Source organism: Lepidochelys kempii, chromosome 2, assembly GCF_965140285.1.
Source record: "Lepidochelys kempii isolate rLepKem1 chromosome 2, rLepKem1.hap1, whole genome shotgun sequence".
Classification (NCBI taxonomy): Eukaryota; Metazoa; Chordata; order Testudines; family Cheloniidae; genus Lepidochelys; species Lepidochelys kempii.
In genome coordinates this window covers 182,751,654-182,767,647 of record NC_136381.1, presented here as the reverse complement: position 1 = coordinate 182,767,647, position 15,994 = coordinate 182,751,654, and the positions used below count along the sequence as shown (strand labels likewise).

Genomic DNA, 15,994 nt, shown 5'->3' with positions numbered 1-15,994 from the left:
TCCCAGTAGCTTTCCCCAACATCAGCATCATAACGCTTATGGTACAACTATGAAAGAGGCAGGAAGTCTTGTCCTCAGCTCTTCAGTCATCCAACCTTTTTTTGTTTGGAGCCTCCTTTTGGGGGTGAATATGTGCTCACCCTTGCACCATGCCCTTGCTGTTGCTACCTCTCCTCTTTTATTTTTGACCATTTTCTTGTTCTCACATGTATCATTCTGCCTGGTTTGATTTTATTTTTTTTTCATTTTTGTTTTCTGTATGTATGTGTTTGGTGCACACTCTCATTCTGCTACTTGTTTCTGGTTTTCTAGCCCTGTTGTCCTCAGTTGGGGGCATCCATCAATGATAACCATAGCCAAGCAGAGTGCGTATGGAATGGAGAAGAAGCTTGATATCTGTCATCATGTGCACTATGTGCACATGATGTGCTTATGGGGTTGATTGCCTTATGACCATGAGAGCAGGGAGAATGACTGGCTGCTTTCAAGAATTTTCTTGCCACTTTATCTGCAGGTTCAAAAGCCTATTTGTAGAGGAGAGGTACGTTACCCTACCCGCCTGCTCCTGTCCTTTGCTTCCTCCTAAATCCCCAGACTAGTCTGGCACTTGCCCTATGATGTTGGATGATACTAAAAAGCAAGACAAATTGAGTACCTTCATTCAAGGGACTGGTACTGATACTCTCTTCCACTGAACTTAAACTTACATGTATGTTCATTTTCTTACATGTGGAAGGGAAACAAACTATTGAGAGGAAACTGCCATAGCATGTGATAAACTTACTACTTGCTCTAAATTTTAAAAAAAACCTGTTCCTATAAGTAATTAATTAGTAACTAGGAAATTACTTTATTATGAGTCAGTGGCTAAATAAAAAAAAGTTGCTTTCTAGCAAAATTATTTAACTAAACTTTGCAATGTTTTAGACTCCAATAATTTTTATTCCTAGAGCTACATAACAAAATTGTCTAGTAAATCCTGTAATAATTTATTTCTGTATTTTTTACTTAGAACAAGTAAAATGTGTGTGCTTCTTTCTAGACTTTTCAGTAGCCACACAGAACGAGGCCTTATCTCATGCATATGATTATAACGTGGGCCCTGACAAGGCAAACGTTTAAGCACGTACATAACTTTATGGAACTACTTGTGTGTAAAATTATGTACGTGCTTAAGGCACCAATTCAGCAGCCTATCCCTGTTCACCAAAGCATGTGCTTAAATTCTTAGCTGAATTGAGGTACGTGCATCTGCAGGATTGAGCTGTAAGTCTGAAACTGAATTGTAGTCTAGCAATTTGACTAGCACATTTTTATGGAAAGTTTTAATCAAAATACTGTAGTTCAAAAGTATGAAGTTTAACTGTTAGTTAAAAAATCAAATATGCTGGGTTTTATGGAGTTTAGGCTTCCAATAATTTTTTAAAAAGAAAATTAAAATGTGTGATTAATTTATGAGTGAGAAAATGTAAACCTGGTCCAGATTCAAAGTTGAAGTTATGACTTGTTCTCTACTGCAAAAATATAGTGGACTGTGTGGTTAGGTGAATGCATTGTATGCAGCTGTGTGTCTGCAAACACCACAAAGGCAACAGGAACTGAAGTTAATGAGAAAAATATGAAGAAAGATTATAGTTGAATGAAAGTATAAAAGATGTAAAAATGCAATCAAATAACGGGTAGTAGTGGGTGGAGTTAAAAATAAAAGCACCACTTATTCTGTTTGTACAGCTATCCAGATGCTAGAAAATACTTTGTTCTTCACTCCAGCCCATCTGTTATTCCTTATTATAACTGACATCACCACAACTGCTAAAGCATCACCATATAAAAATGGCAAAACTTAACACTTACTACACAATTTGATGGAAAGAAAACTGCAGGAATCAAAGTCTGTAGTTTGCTGAAAGATTTTCCATTTTTTTGCAGGGTGGTGCTATAACAGAAGTGATGCCAGTTATGACACACAGTATGAACTGAACGGCTGTATTTTTTAATTTGAGTATGCCATAATAATACGTTGTCTGATCTGAGAAGTTAAACACAAGGATTTTTAGAAGCTCTCTCTACATTTACACCTAATTCCACTTTAAGGAAATGTTTGGTAGGAAAGAAGAAAGTAATTAAATTTATATTTTTCAGCAGTTACTACCGTACTGGCTAGAGATGTACAAAATATTGCCATTTTTAAAGGCTTCTTTGAAAAGATTGTTTTTTGTTGTTTATAGTGCTACAAAATATGTGGTGTGATTGTATTTCTTTACCTAAGTAGGGCTCTGAGCCTGCAGAAAATTCCATATGTGCCTAACTTTACACTCTGCAAATTCTCTAATGTCTGAGGACTTTCTGGAGAGGTAGAACTTGAAGAATTGAATGGGCCTACTTGCCGTGTGTAAAGAATAGCATCCATTGTTGCCAACTCTCCTGATTAAATTGCATGCCTCATGATATTTGATGTTTTTTCTTAAAGCCCTAGCTCCTAGAGTCTTGTGACTGTGTGAGATTTTCAGCTTTTATTTAAAAAAGAAAATAAAAAAGCAAGTTCCTAGTTTCATCTTTGCAGGGGAAAGCTTGAAGAAGACAAATAAAAAGAATCCTAAATTTAATATTTTTAACTTTTTAAAATTGCATGATTTTTGAATGTTTGTGGCTGGCAGTGTGACAGAATGGCACATGTCTGTACCAAATTATGAACTCTACTTTGTACTAAGTGTTGAACACTAGGCTAGACTTGCGTAAGGGCAATTTACTGTAATGTATTTCAGACAGTTGTCCTGCCCTGAAAAAAATGCTTGGACATGTTGTTGAAAGACTATCACTGAGAACCATCTGGGGCTATCTATTTTGAACAACTCTTAACTACTGGCTCACCACTCACTAAACTACTCACTGAACAAAGATTTTTCTGTACAGGGTCCGCAAGGTGGTGCAAGCATGATGAAAAAGTGTGTAATGGAGCATCCTACTGATGTCAAAGGGATAGAGGGTCTGTTTATACTCCATGGCGTGATTGCAGCTCAGGTAGAGATACCCAGGATAGCTTTACCCAAGCTAGCATTGCTAAAAATAGTAGTATAGATGGGGTGGCACAGGCTTCAGCAACACAAGTAGGTACCCAGGGTTCTGAGCGGGCTTGTACAGCCCACACTGAAGACTACTACGTTGCCACATCTATACTGCTAATTTTAGCCATCCAAGCACTGATAAAGCTAGTGCAAGTATGCCTACCTGAGCTGCAGTCACAGCTTAGACTGCAGTATAGGCATAACTTAAGTGCAGGGCTCTGCCCTTTTGCGGGGGAGCCAACCATTGCCACATATAAGCAGGACTTGCAGGAGAGAGAGGGCAGGATGGACTCTGCCCAGCCTGAAATGCTGACAAACTTCAGTCACAAGAAGGATGAGATCAGACTAGGGGAGGGTGTGTCTCAAGACTTTTGTTGTTTCAAGGACCTGCAACTCCTGAGTGCTTTAAGAGTATAGTTTCTGTGGTTAAGGAATTCTTTTGCTAAGCCTGTGCTCCTTTCTTTTCTGCCATGTTGTCCCCAAAAGAGTTAAACTAGAAGCCCAGAGACCCCCACAGCCTCGGTGGAGCTCTGGGGTAGTGTTTGTAAGTGGCTGGAGGAGCTTGGAAGGTCTCAGGTAGTGGCTTCATGGTCTAGGGTGGCTCAGTGGCAGTTCCACACAACCCAAAGAAGGGTGTCAAACAAGAGTTAGTGCCTGGGACTGTGCCCTATACACACAGAGCTAGAAACAGGGACTAGACTCTATTCAGATCCAGGCGACCTGGATGCATACAGGACCCACTGAGCGGGTCCACTTTGAACAGACTGGTGACAGTACAGCGTGGTACTGGGTAAGTTGTCATAGGCAATACTATGAGTCTTTTCAGGATTAGGGCCTACGATGTAATTGCAAAGTAAGTGCACTCGTCATTGGTTACACCTTTATTTGTAAAATATATAATTCATTTTCTTTGTATCTTATATCATGTCTCACATAGAACATTACCAAGACAAACTCACAACTGTTTTTTTGACGTGTATTTATTTTACAGTGCTTCTAACACATCTATGGCTCATTAAGAATATCTTTTATGGTAAAATGTACTGACGTAATAGTTCTTTCGTCATGGCGGCTCTTTGTGAATCAGAATGTCCTTTTCCCTGGCCTATTTATAGCTAGTTGTTTAGTTTTGCTGGTGATATTGCTTAATATTAAAGAGCTAATCTGTTATCAGCAGTTAAATGAGGTTTTTGTTATAATCAAAAACTCTCAAACATTGTGCAGGTTTTGCCAATCCAATATTTTACATCTCTTGTCAATTCCTTATAGCAAAAATGCCCAGGGTGTAGTGGATGATGGTAGTAACTGAATTATAGAAGGAGGGGGAGACTACAGAGACAATGGATGGATGATATTTTTTTTTTTTGGAGGTAGCTGATTATTAGGGGCTAATGGGACTAGGACCCACCAATGAAGTACTGCATACTGTGACTGATCTGCTATAGGGTGCATTAACACATGCTGCCACTAGGGGACTCCTGGAAGCTGTAATATACCTGACTGCCAACTGGGGACTTCTGGACCTACATCACAGATTGTAGGCAGCCGAGGAAGAGGCACAGATGAAGGAATACTAGTTTCTGTGCGGCTTCCCACAGAGGCAGAGTGTAGGGTTGTTTGCACATGCTCCCTGCTGGGTCTGCTACTACTTTTCCAGCAACATGAGAAAGTGAGGCAGTGGGAGGTTTTCTTTAGGTATGTCACAGTTCTTCTTTATTTTCTCCTCACTGATAACTCCAATGTTATCCTGTATAACACCGCACTATAAATTTTATTTTTGTCCTGTTTCTTGCACGGTTGGGCTGGTGGCTCTGCTCTTTGTTAAAGTCCTCCTGCTTTCTTATCAAACTGCATATCTACTTTCACTTCTGCTAATGCAGCGAACCCTCTTAGCTACTGCACTGCAAGTAGTGAGTGATAATCTGAAATATGATGTCATGAGCGTTCTGCTGAATTAATTATATTTTGGAACTTTGACTTTTAAATGTTAACTCTCAACATCTGCATAACTTTTTGCAAGATCTAGACCTTAGCCCTTAACTCATATAGACAAAGAAACAAAAAAGAAATCATAGTTTAAAGCTTCATGTTTTCTATGCCTTTGAATTGCCTGTCTTTTCTCTGCTTTGTCTGGTTGTGTCAAAATCTTAAAACAAACCAAACTTTTTAATCTGAATACACAGTAACCTTTAATACAAGAAACCACACATGGTAATTTTTTCATTCCGTAAGTGTCAATTAAGGGCTAGGTTGTTAGTTAACAAGCTACCCAGAGTAATGTAACTGCCCAGGAGGAGGGTGATTCTGAGTTAGGTAATTGAAATCTCTTTCCCAGTCTCCTTGCTGCTCCTGGGTGAGAACAAATATGTTAGATTTATACCTGGTAGAGCATATGTTCTCCACTTTGCCAGTGGAGCTATGCTACCATCTCCCATCTTCTAGAGTGACTCTGCAGACCCTGTTACTCCCTGTGCACTCGCTGTGGAAGTGATTGTACACTAGAGCACATAAATTGTACACTAGAGCAAAGATGGGCCATAGTCAGGCCTTAGATTTGTCCACTTGAAGGACTAGTCAACTGCACATTGTTAAGTGAACTAGAAGAATGTTCTTTGTATGTTTCAGCTTATACATGACAAAGGCTTGTCTTTCTGAAACACTTGGAGGCTGGTAGGCTGAGCTCCTTCTGGAAGTAATGTATTTGGGTGAATTAAAATCCAGTGTTTTCAAGAGAGGATCAAGACATGATGTAAAACTAACTACATTGGCATAAGTAACATTGACATAATGCTTTCTTTTTCTAACAAGATGCCTTTTTAATTTGATACGAGTTTTAAAGCAGAGGAAAAATGAGTGGTCTTTTGTGAATTTAGATAAATATTTTGATGGAAAGAAATACATTATTACATTTGGGTTTTTTGAAATTTGCTGTTGATCACTATATTTCTAATTAAGAGTGTGGTATATAAAATTATCTTTAATTTGTAATGTAGGCTTAACATCACTTGCCTAATCTGCCAGGGTTGTGTCTATTGTTCCAATGGAAAATATTAACAGTTTATATATACTGTATTGCTAGAATTTCATTACTTATAGATTGTCAGACTATTATACTGATCTTGTTTAAACAAATGAAAAATCCTGTTACTCATTTAATTTGAAACAGCAGACATTTTGTATTTACAAGTTGCTTTATTTGTCTCTTTGGTTCCAGGCAGTAGCATGGAAACATTTCGTTACACGGTATAATATTATGATCACCAGTAGATGGCAGTAGTAATTTGGTCCATGACCCAAACATAACAGGATTTTTTTTTTCAGTTGATAGGAAAAAGGGATGTCAATTCCTGTCACTTTATTTTCTTCTGTCACTTGGAAAGATTTTTTTCTTTTTTCATCTTTCATTGAACGACCTTTGACCTTGATGATTGAACTGCAAATTTTAAAGGCTCCTGGTGCCTGCAGGTGCCCTATCACAAAATAATTCATACCTGATTTGGCACCTCAGTGTGGTATGTTTATAGGCAACTACTTTTAATTCAACATTTTATCATTATTTAAGAAATGCATATTGCACTTGCCAGAAACAAAAGGTGGAAAAATCATATGGTACCTGAAAATGTTACTGTCACTTCACTTGTGGTTAATGTACCCCAAGTTCCATGTTGGACTGAAGAGTATTATAATAGAACTGCATGTTGGAGAGTCCTGCTGGCATTCCAAGTAGTGACATTTTGGCCAAATTCTGATCTTGTCCCCTTGAAATCTCTCCCTTCCCCATTCACTGGTCTTACATGTGTAAAAATGAGCCAAATTTTGCCTCCACTTTAATTAGTCATGACCTTTTATTCTTAACTTGACCTCTACCTTTCCCATGCTATGTGACATTATCAACTTCCATCTCTCCTTTTCTTTTCTTTCATCAGGCACAACCCATGTGTCTCTTTAAGTGGACTTGTTTCTGGCAGTCTTTTGAAATCACTACTCAAAACCTGCCATGTAACCGAAAAAGTGGACTAGTCAAAAAGCACCACTTCAGTGCTACTCAAGTATTGTCTGTGCCTTGTGCTGGCCTCATCACTGATGTGCATTTCATCTTAAATACATAATATAAGTATCTTTAAAATAACTCCAATGTGTGTGAACAAATGGATTTTTTTTAAGACTGTCTCCATGGAACAGGATGGGGAAGCCTTATCTATGAGAGCATTTATTTCCTTCCTTTACTAGAACCTTTCTCAAGGACTTCTCATAAGGAGTGGGATTTTCAAAGGAGCCTAAGGGAGTTAGGTACCCAGATCCTATTAAATTTCACTGGTAGTTGGTGCTTAATTCCCTTAGGTCTTCTTTGAAAATCCCAGCCAAGGGCTCTAACCTCAGAGAGTATCTCAGATGAACAGGTTGTTTTGAGTTGAAGCCTCATTTTTTTTCTCCCATTCCTTCATGTTAGGTAGCCCTTTTCTCTCTCCATTCTTCTGATCTTTATCCTTCATTTTATCAAACACTTTACCCAGCTGCAGTTAAAGTGGTGCAAAGTGGTAGTGAGGAACTTTTCTGGGGACATTCTGGATACATGGTTTATAGTATCTATAATCTATCTATAATTTTCACTTACACTGGTGTAAATCAGGAGTAAGTCCAGTGAAGTCAACAAGGTTACCAAAGTGAGAGGAGGTGATCTGGACGAGCTTGTAAACTGGAGTAATAGAAATGGGATGAAATTTAATTGTGCAAATCATGCATTTAGGGACTAACAAGAATTTTTGCTGAGTTGGGGACATATTAGTTGGAAGTGACAGAGGAGGAGAAAGACCTGGATTTATTGGTTGATCACAGAATGACTATGAACTGCCAATGTGATGCGGCTGTGAAAAAGGTGAAAGCAGTCATAGGATGCTTCAGGCAAGATATATCCACTAGAGATAGGGAAGTGTTATTGCCATTATACAAGGGACTGGTGAGACCTCACCTGGACTACTGTGTGCAGTTGTCTCCCTTGTTTAAGAAATATAAATTCAAACTGGAACAGGTGCTGAGAAGGACTAGTAGGATCATCAGAGGAATGGAAAACATACCTTATTAGAGGAGACTCAAAAGGCTTGTCTTGTTTATCCTAACCAAAAGAAGTGTGAGGGGGAGATATGATTTCTGTCTATAAATATATCAGAGGGATAAATACCAGGCAGGAGAGGAGTTATTTATATTAAGTACCAGTGTGGACACAAGAACAAATGTATATAAATTGGCCATCAATAAGTTGAAATTAGGTGACGGTTTCTAATGATCAGAGGAGTAACTTTCTGGAACAGCCTTCCAAGGGGAGCAGAGGGGGCAAAAAACCTGACTTGTTTCATGACTGAGCTTGATAAGTTTAAGGAGGGTATGGTATGATGAGACTGCCTACAATGACATGTAGCTGGTCTACAACTGCTAGCAGCAAATATCTCCAATGGCTGGCGATGGGACACTAGGGAGGGCTCTGAGTCACTACAGAGAATTCTTTCACAGGTGTCTGGCTGGTGCATCTTGCCCACATGCTCAGGGTCTAACTGCTTTGTCCTGTTTGGGGTCAGGAAGAAATTTCCCCCCCAGGTGAGATTGGCAGAGACCCTGGGGTTTTTTTGCCTTCCTCTGCAGCATGAGTCACAGGTCACGTGGAGGTTTAAACTAGTGTAAATGGTGAATTCTCTGTAACTTGAAGTCTTTAAATCATGATTTGAGGACTTCAGTAACTCAGCCAGAGGTTAGGGGTCTGTCACAGGAGTTGGGTGAGTGAGGTTCTTTGTAGCCTACAATGTGCAGGAAGTCAGACTAGATGATCATGTTGGTCGCTTCTGGCCTTAAAGTCTATGAGAATCAGACATAAAGTCGTTGAGTATTGCCTAGGAATTAATTTCTGAATTCCGTTCTTTATAAATGATAAATAACAATCAAATAAAAGTAACACCACAAAGCATTTTCTAATTTAGCAGTTTACAACTGCCATCATTCAAATTAACAAAGCTGCTTCTGTAATTCGTGAAAGACTGATGTGAAAATAAGTTATATTGACTATTAAACTCTAAATACTTTAAAAAAAATGTAAAAATTGATTGTGGCAAAAGTGATGGAGTAGTGTTTTAGTTTGTTTTTAAAATAAGAATCAGAGTAGTTGAATCTGTAATTTTATGAAGCCAGCTATTTGAATTACAGATTTGTTATTGTATGACTGGAAATAGGAAAGCATTTAAATTTGTAACAAAACAAATTGTTCACAATATATTTTTTAAGAGAAGACCTAAAAAAATATGCCATTATTATTATTCAGAATCCAATAAAAGGTAGATTTTCAAATTATTCCCATATGTGTGTAGGAGTTGCTTTGTTTAGTAATGTTATTTTAAATACCAAAATAATTTGTTTCATATTTTAACTTCTTCAATATTAAAGTGTCTCTTCAGATTCAGTGTTGCTTTGACTGTTGTGTGATGTATAGTAAAACAGTCAATAAAAGAAATTTAACAAGTAATTGAAATCGCAGATTGAGTGTAAAATGTGCCAAATGAAGCAATGGCCTTTGCAGGATATTGTATGGGTGCAGTAGCTATGCGGAAACTGCTATAAAACTATTAAATACATCTTTAAACAATATTTTAAAAGCCTGAGAAAATAAAGCAATCTGTTTGGATGACTAACATTCCAACAGAAAAATTAATACATCATAATTCACTTGCTACAACTCATTAGCTACATCCCTCTTGTCATATTAATGTACCCACAAATGCACAGAAAGAATTAACAAGAGAAAAATAGTTAAGAAGGCTTTCATATAATTGTAGATATTTCATTTTAAATAAATATGAAACACCATAGATTTTAGGACCCAGCAGGAGCATAAAGCCGTTTCAAAAAGCTAGCCGAAGCAAAGGAAAAATATTGCTTGTTATGCTGCTTTCTTAAAACAACTCATTCATTTCTGATTCGTAGCAGCTTTAAAGGACTTAATGACTGAAAGAGCAGTTGGCCGAAATGGGCATAGTTTTATTTTTAAGGTTCAGATATTCAAAAGGTTTTTAAGTGAGCTGCTAAAATTGTGCTCACCATTTTTTGTGTATAAATATCTGGGTATACCAAAATTTGGCTATGTGAGGGCAAATTGCATTTGCAAAGGCAACAGTCTACTTAAGTGTGTAAATGACTGATTTGTGTGTTCAACTTTGGTTTGGCTCATAAATTAGATGTCAATAAAATATATGATTGCCAAACATAAATGTACCTAGGGAGAGCTACAGTTTCAGAGGCTACTTTTGAACATATTATCCCAGGTCCTCAGCTGTTTATATTGACTTAGCTTCATTGATAATAATGAAGTTGATTCAGACCATTTAGTACTGTAGACCTAGTCACACTTAAGTACTAGTCCTTAGTATTTTACACTTGAATAACTCTTTTCCTTACCCACAACCTGCTTCCCCCCCTGAAAAAAACCCCAAAGGTTAAACAAAATGTGTAAGCTTGAACTTTGTAGTGTATGCAAATGCCCAATCGTCAGAGAAATACCATTATTTTTGAGTTACTATTTTTATAAACCCAGAATTTTTTAATGGAAGGTATATTATGGTAGGCTCTCAAATGGCTGTCAAATACAGTAACTCCCCACTTAACTCTCGCTTAACGTTGTTTCGATCTTACGTCCCTGCTCCATTACAGAACATGCTCATTTAAAGTTGTGCAGTGCTCCCCTATAATGTCATTTGGCCGCCTGCTTTGTCCACGGCTGGCAGCCCCCTTACGCGCCCCCCCCCCCCAGCACCTCCCGCCTGCTGGCGGACCCTGCAGATCAGCACCTTTCCCCTGTTCCCCCCGCCTCCTGCCCATGGCAATCAGCTGTCTTGTGGCATTCAGGAGGCTGGGGGGAGGAGCGAGGACGTGGTGCGCAGCCTCTTCCCTCCCTGCCCTGCCCTGCCTCCTGAATGCTGCAAACCAGCTGATTGCTGCAGGCAGGAGGCAGGGGACGGAGGGGGAGGCTGCGCGCCGCGTCCTCACTCCTCCCACAAGCCTCCTGAACGCTGCAAGACAGCTGATTGCCACGGGCAGGAGGCGGGGGGAACGGGGAAGGTGCTGATCCACGGGGTCCGCAGGCAGGAGGCGCTGGGGGGGGGGCAGGTGCAGGGGAGCTGATGGGGGGGGGGGCTGCCAGCCTGTTTAATACCTATATTAAATTGCATGTTTAAAATATATATAATGCCTTTTGTCTGGCAAAAAAAAAATTTCCCTGGAGCCTAACCCCTTCCCCCATTTACATTAATTCTTATGGGGAAATTGGATTTGGTTAAAATCATTTCGCTTAAAATCATGTCGCATTTTTCAGGAACATAATGACAACGTTAAGTGAGGAGTTACTGTACATGATTTACAGTATTTCAGTCATTTCTTAAAAGTAATATTACAGCATGAACTTGGTATAATGAAATCTTCTAGGCAGGCCTAGGTAGTATAGTGGTATGGTACATTAGCCTTGATCATCTAAGTGAAGCTTTGAATCTAGAAACTACCTGGAGTTTTGGTAGTTTCATCCTAGTCTCTACACCAGAAAATCACCATATTTGACAGCAATGTCAACGTCTATTTTGGAGAGGCCTAAGACTTGAATAAGAATATATTGCAGGCCAAGACTGTGGTGACTTATCATGATTTTTAAAAATACTAAACCTTAAAGTTGGTTTCACATATAGAATTTAAAAGTAGAATGGAAACCGGTTTATTATTGCCTTACATTAACAGGATTGCTTTACTGTTTATTTAGTACATGTTGAGAAAATCCTCTTCCTACCTATAACAAATTTCAAGTTAAGCAGAATGGGTGACAGCTTTCCTTTAATTACCAGTGACTTATTAAATACTTTTCAAAGATGTTTTATATGTATGGTACATGATTAGATGGAACAAAATATTTGGTATACTAGTTGAAGAAAGCAGTTCAAGTAGGTATTGCTGCTCTGGGAGTGTGGAGGGGGTAAAATGGGGCCCACCCAGGGCCACCTGCCCCCAGTATCCACTGGACCCAGAACAGTGCAAGCGAGACCTCCCGGGGGGCACTAAGACCAGTATGGCGCATTTCCCTCCAAACAGCCAATTGATATTTGGGAAAGAAACTGCAGATAGTATCTTGCCAGAGACTGGCACTCTGAACAGTCTCTCCACTGATCGGCTGTTTGTGCCAACCTGTCTCATTCCTCCCTTTCCTTAGGCTTTTCATTTAACTAATCCTCCTCCTAACCTAATATCACTGAATGGATTTAAATAAGACAAAACCAAAACAAACATGATGTTTGCAACCATCTATTATTTACTCTGTTTGTTCTGTCCTTTTCCACTACCCTGTATTTAATTTGTAAACTCTTTAGGTCAGGGACTTTATCATATTCTATGTATGTACAGTGCCTAAAACAGGGGCAGTGGCAGCATTCTTGCTTGGTCCCTGGACAGTGTCATAATAAACATGATTGTTTTTATTATTAATGTGAATGTAACAAGTGTTTGTTTCTTGTTTGGTCAAATGATCTTAAAGAAAGATTTGTTTAAAATATCATTATAGCGGCAGACTGTTAGAAACAGTATCAGAGTTTTATAATTGATTGTGTGATTCCTCTCAATTTTTTAATGAGCTTTTGTCTCTCTTTATGCAGAGATTTGAAAGGTGTTATAGTTACTCTGAGTGACAGTGGGCACCTGCAGTGTTCCTACCTTGGTACCGATCCTTCTCTGTTCCAGGCTCCTAAGGTTGAATCTAGGGAAATAAACTATGAAGAACTTGACAGAGAAATGAAAGAGCTTCAGAAAATCATCAAGGAGTCCACAAAAACACAAGGTACATCCGTTCTTCATATAGTTGTACTGTACCACCACAACCACCTAACTTTTATATGGCAATTTTCCATACTTTTGTCATTGTTCTACTTTGACCATACTTAACAGTGCACAGAAAATGTAATATTAAATGTATTCAGGTCAAAGCATTTCACTGTCTCTTAATTACAAATGTGCAAACAAAACCATACTCTGTGGCTCTTGGACACATAAGGTATTTGTTTTCATTATGCCTGTTGGACCCTGTGGTAGGCCTATGTCAGATCTCGGAGCAAGCTTATTAGTGCTGTGCTTCAAAGAAAAAACTGACAGTGGGGTATAGTCTCCTATAAAAAGGCAAGAAAAATTCAGTAATTTCACAAATATAGTCTAGTGCACTTCTCAGGCTTTAGAAAGAACAAAAGTGTTGCCAGTTTTCTGTTTTTTATTAAACATGGTTTCTAGAATGTTGTGAAATTAACAAAGAATGAGTTGTGTTAAAGTCACATTTCTGTTACCTCTTTCAAAATCGGAAATACTTGAATATGGCAAAGGGGTTACCAATGTGTTGCACGGCACTAAAGAAGCGATCATTTCAAACTGTGGAATTTACATGCACACCTAATTACTTGACCAAATGTAGCGTAACTTATGGCACAGCATTTGGAAACCGTTCCATCCAAGGTTACATTTTTAGTAGCTGAGTTTTTAAATTACTCAATTATCTTGCCTGGAGAATCACAAGCATACAATTTTACTGGGAATTGTGAAAAAATAGTCTCAGCTAAAATTATGAAAGACAGTAGTTTAAATACGTTTCAGTGCCTGCCAGGGTCAGGTAAATGAATTCTTAAAAATACACTGAAGAAAATCGTTCCTATTAAGGAAAGTCAGAAATGAAACCCTGGTACCTGCACATTACTGGATTCATGAGGTTGCTTCTGCAAGTTATAGATCAGGAGTCAGCAACCTGCGGCATGCGTGCCAAAGGTGGCATGCGAGCTGATTTTTAGTGGCACTCTGCTGCCAGCCAGGGTCCCGGCTGCCAGCCTGGATAAACGGAGCCCTGGGCCAGCAGCGGGCTGAGCGGGGCTGGCAGCCGGGACCCCGGCTGGCAGGGGCCAGTGGCCGGAACCCCAGACTGGCAGTGGGCTGAGCAGCTCAGCACGCTGCGGGTCTGGGGTTCCGTCTGCTGCTTGCATTGCCGGTCTAGGGTTCTGTCCGCCGACCCCTGTCAGCCGGGGTCCCGGCTGCTGGCCCTGCTGAGCTTGCTGTCAGCCCAGGGTTCTGTCCATCCAGGCTGGCAGCAGGATGAGCGGGGCTGGCGGCTGGGATCCCAGACTGGCAGCACGCTGAGCATACTGCAAGGTGTGAACCTTCAGGTTCAAATCATGTCTCCTGGAGAAATGTTAGTGAGGTTTTGATCTCGTTTTAATTGCATGTAAAGCTTCTCAGAAAATCCCTGTTACAACAGAAATCTTTCACTTGGGGGGGTATATAAATGCCTTTTAGTTTTTGCATGTTGTGGGTTACATTTAGTTTTTTTCTCATATCTTTGAAAAAACTCTTAACTGTTAATCAGGGATAGTTGAGTACCAAAGATTCTGGAACATAGGCAGTCATTCATACTGTATACATAACCTTTAAACTAAAGTGAACCATTAACTTTTCTGTCTTGTGGTTTCATGTGTGAGCAATGGTCTTGTGTTCTTTATTACTTTAACTGTTACGTTTTGTGAGAGCTTTCTGGATGGTTCAGATGATTGAGAATAGAGCCTTTCACATCTTAGCCACCAATTGAATTTAGCCCAGCTGATAGTGACCAAAAGTTGGTACTATCTGACAGCTATTTGATGATCTGTGTGAGATGGATTTGTGATCTCAGTCCAGTTCCTGATGTAGAGATGACCATATGATAAAATTCTCACCATCATAATGGGCACTAAGAAGAATGTTTTTAGAAATCTTAGCAAAAAGAATTGAATAGGCATAGTGAATGAACTGTCCTCTTATCGATACAAGTGGTCACTATAGGGCATACTTGAGTTCTACTTGTAGAAGAGAGTTGGGAAACTTCTTAAGTGCTGTCTTTTCCCCGCCTAGATAACGAAAGGACTTGAATGTGACATCTCCCATTGGCTCTAAAAAATGAGCATGAAAATTTGAATTGACACTCCTTTCTTCACCAAAATCTTTTTCTCTAGGCTATGTTGTCAATTAAGTGGATCAGGTAACTACATTTAATTTGTAGTACATTTGAAACATTTATGCACTCTAGATGTTAGAGTTTGTACAGGATTATGGAAGTATTGATAGATACCCCATAATTAAGGTTATATTAATTTTTTTCTTATTATGTGAGGGTTTCATTTTTTGTTTTTTAGGAAGGTATGCAACCTGTTTTTTAAAATAGACTTACTATGAGGGAATAAAAGTAATTCTGAAAAAGATACAAGTAAATACTTTGAAGAGTTAGGAGTTGTCAAGGTTCCCTCCCCACCCTGAACTCTAGGGTACAGATGTGGGGACCTGCATGAAAGACCCCCTAAGCTTATTCTTACCAGCTTAGGTTAAACGCTGTCACCACCAATGCGTTTCACAAAGAACAGGGGAAGTGCCCACTTGGAAAGGTCTTCCACCCCAAAAAAATATCCCCCCAAGCACTACACCCCCTTTCCTGGGGAAGGCTTGATAAAAATCTTCACCAATTTGCATTGGTGAACACAGACCCAAACCCTTGGATCTTAAGAACAATGAAAAAAGCAATCTTAATTAAAGAAAAAGTAAAAGAATCACCTCTGTAAAATCAGGATGGTAAATACCTTACTGGGTAATCAGATTCAAAACATAGAGAATCCCTCTAGGCTAAACCTTAAGTTACAAAAAGACACAAAAACAGGAATATACATCCCATTCAGCACGGCTTATTTACCAGCCATTTCAACAAAACAATCTAACGCATATCTAACTAGATTGCTTACTAACTCTTTCCAGGAGTTCTGACCTGCATTCCTGCTCTGGTCCCGGCAAAAGCATCACACAGACAGAGAGAACCTTTGTTTCCCTCCCTCCCCTGCCCCAGCTTTGAAAGTATCTTGCCT

At 39.2% G+C, this 15,994-nt stretch overlaps 1 protein-coding gene across 17 annotated transcripts in view; it reads left to right on the top strand.

Annotated features, from left to right (window-relative positions):
- BBS9 (Bardet-Biedl syndrome 9) overlaps nt 1–15,994 on the top strand; it is a 437,000-nt gene that overhangs the window by 57,995 nt on the left and 363,011 nt on the right. For all 17 annotated transcript variants that reach the window (XM_073332921.2, XM_073332920.2, XM_073332918.2 and 14 more), the window contains one exon: nt 12,734–12,915. In XM_073332921.2, coding sequence (XP_073189022.2) covers nt 12,734–12,915 — 182 coding nt within the window. The remainder of the gene's footprint in view (nt 1–12,733; nt 12,916–15,994) is intronic.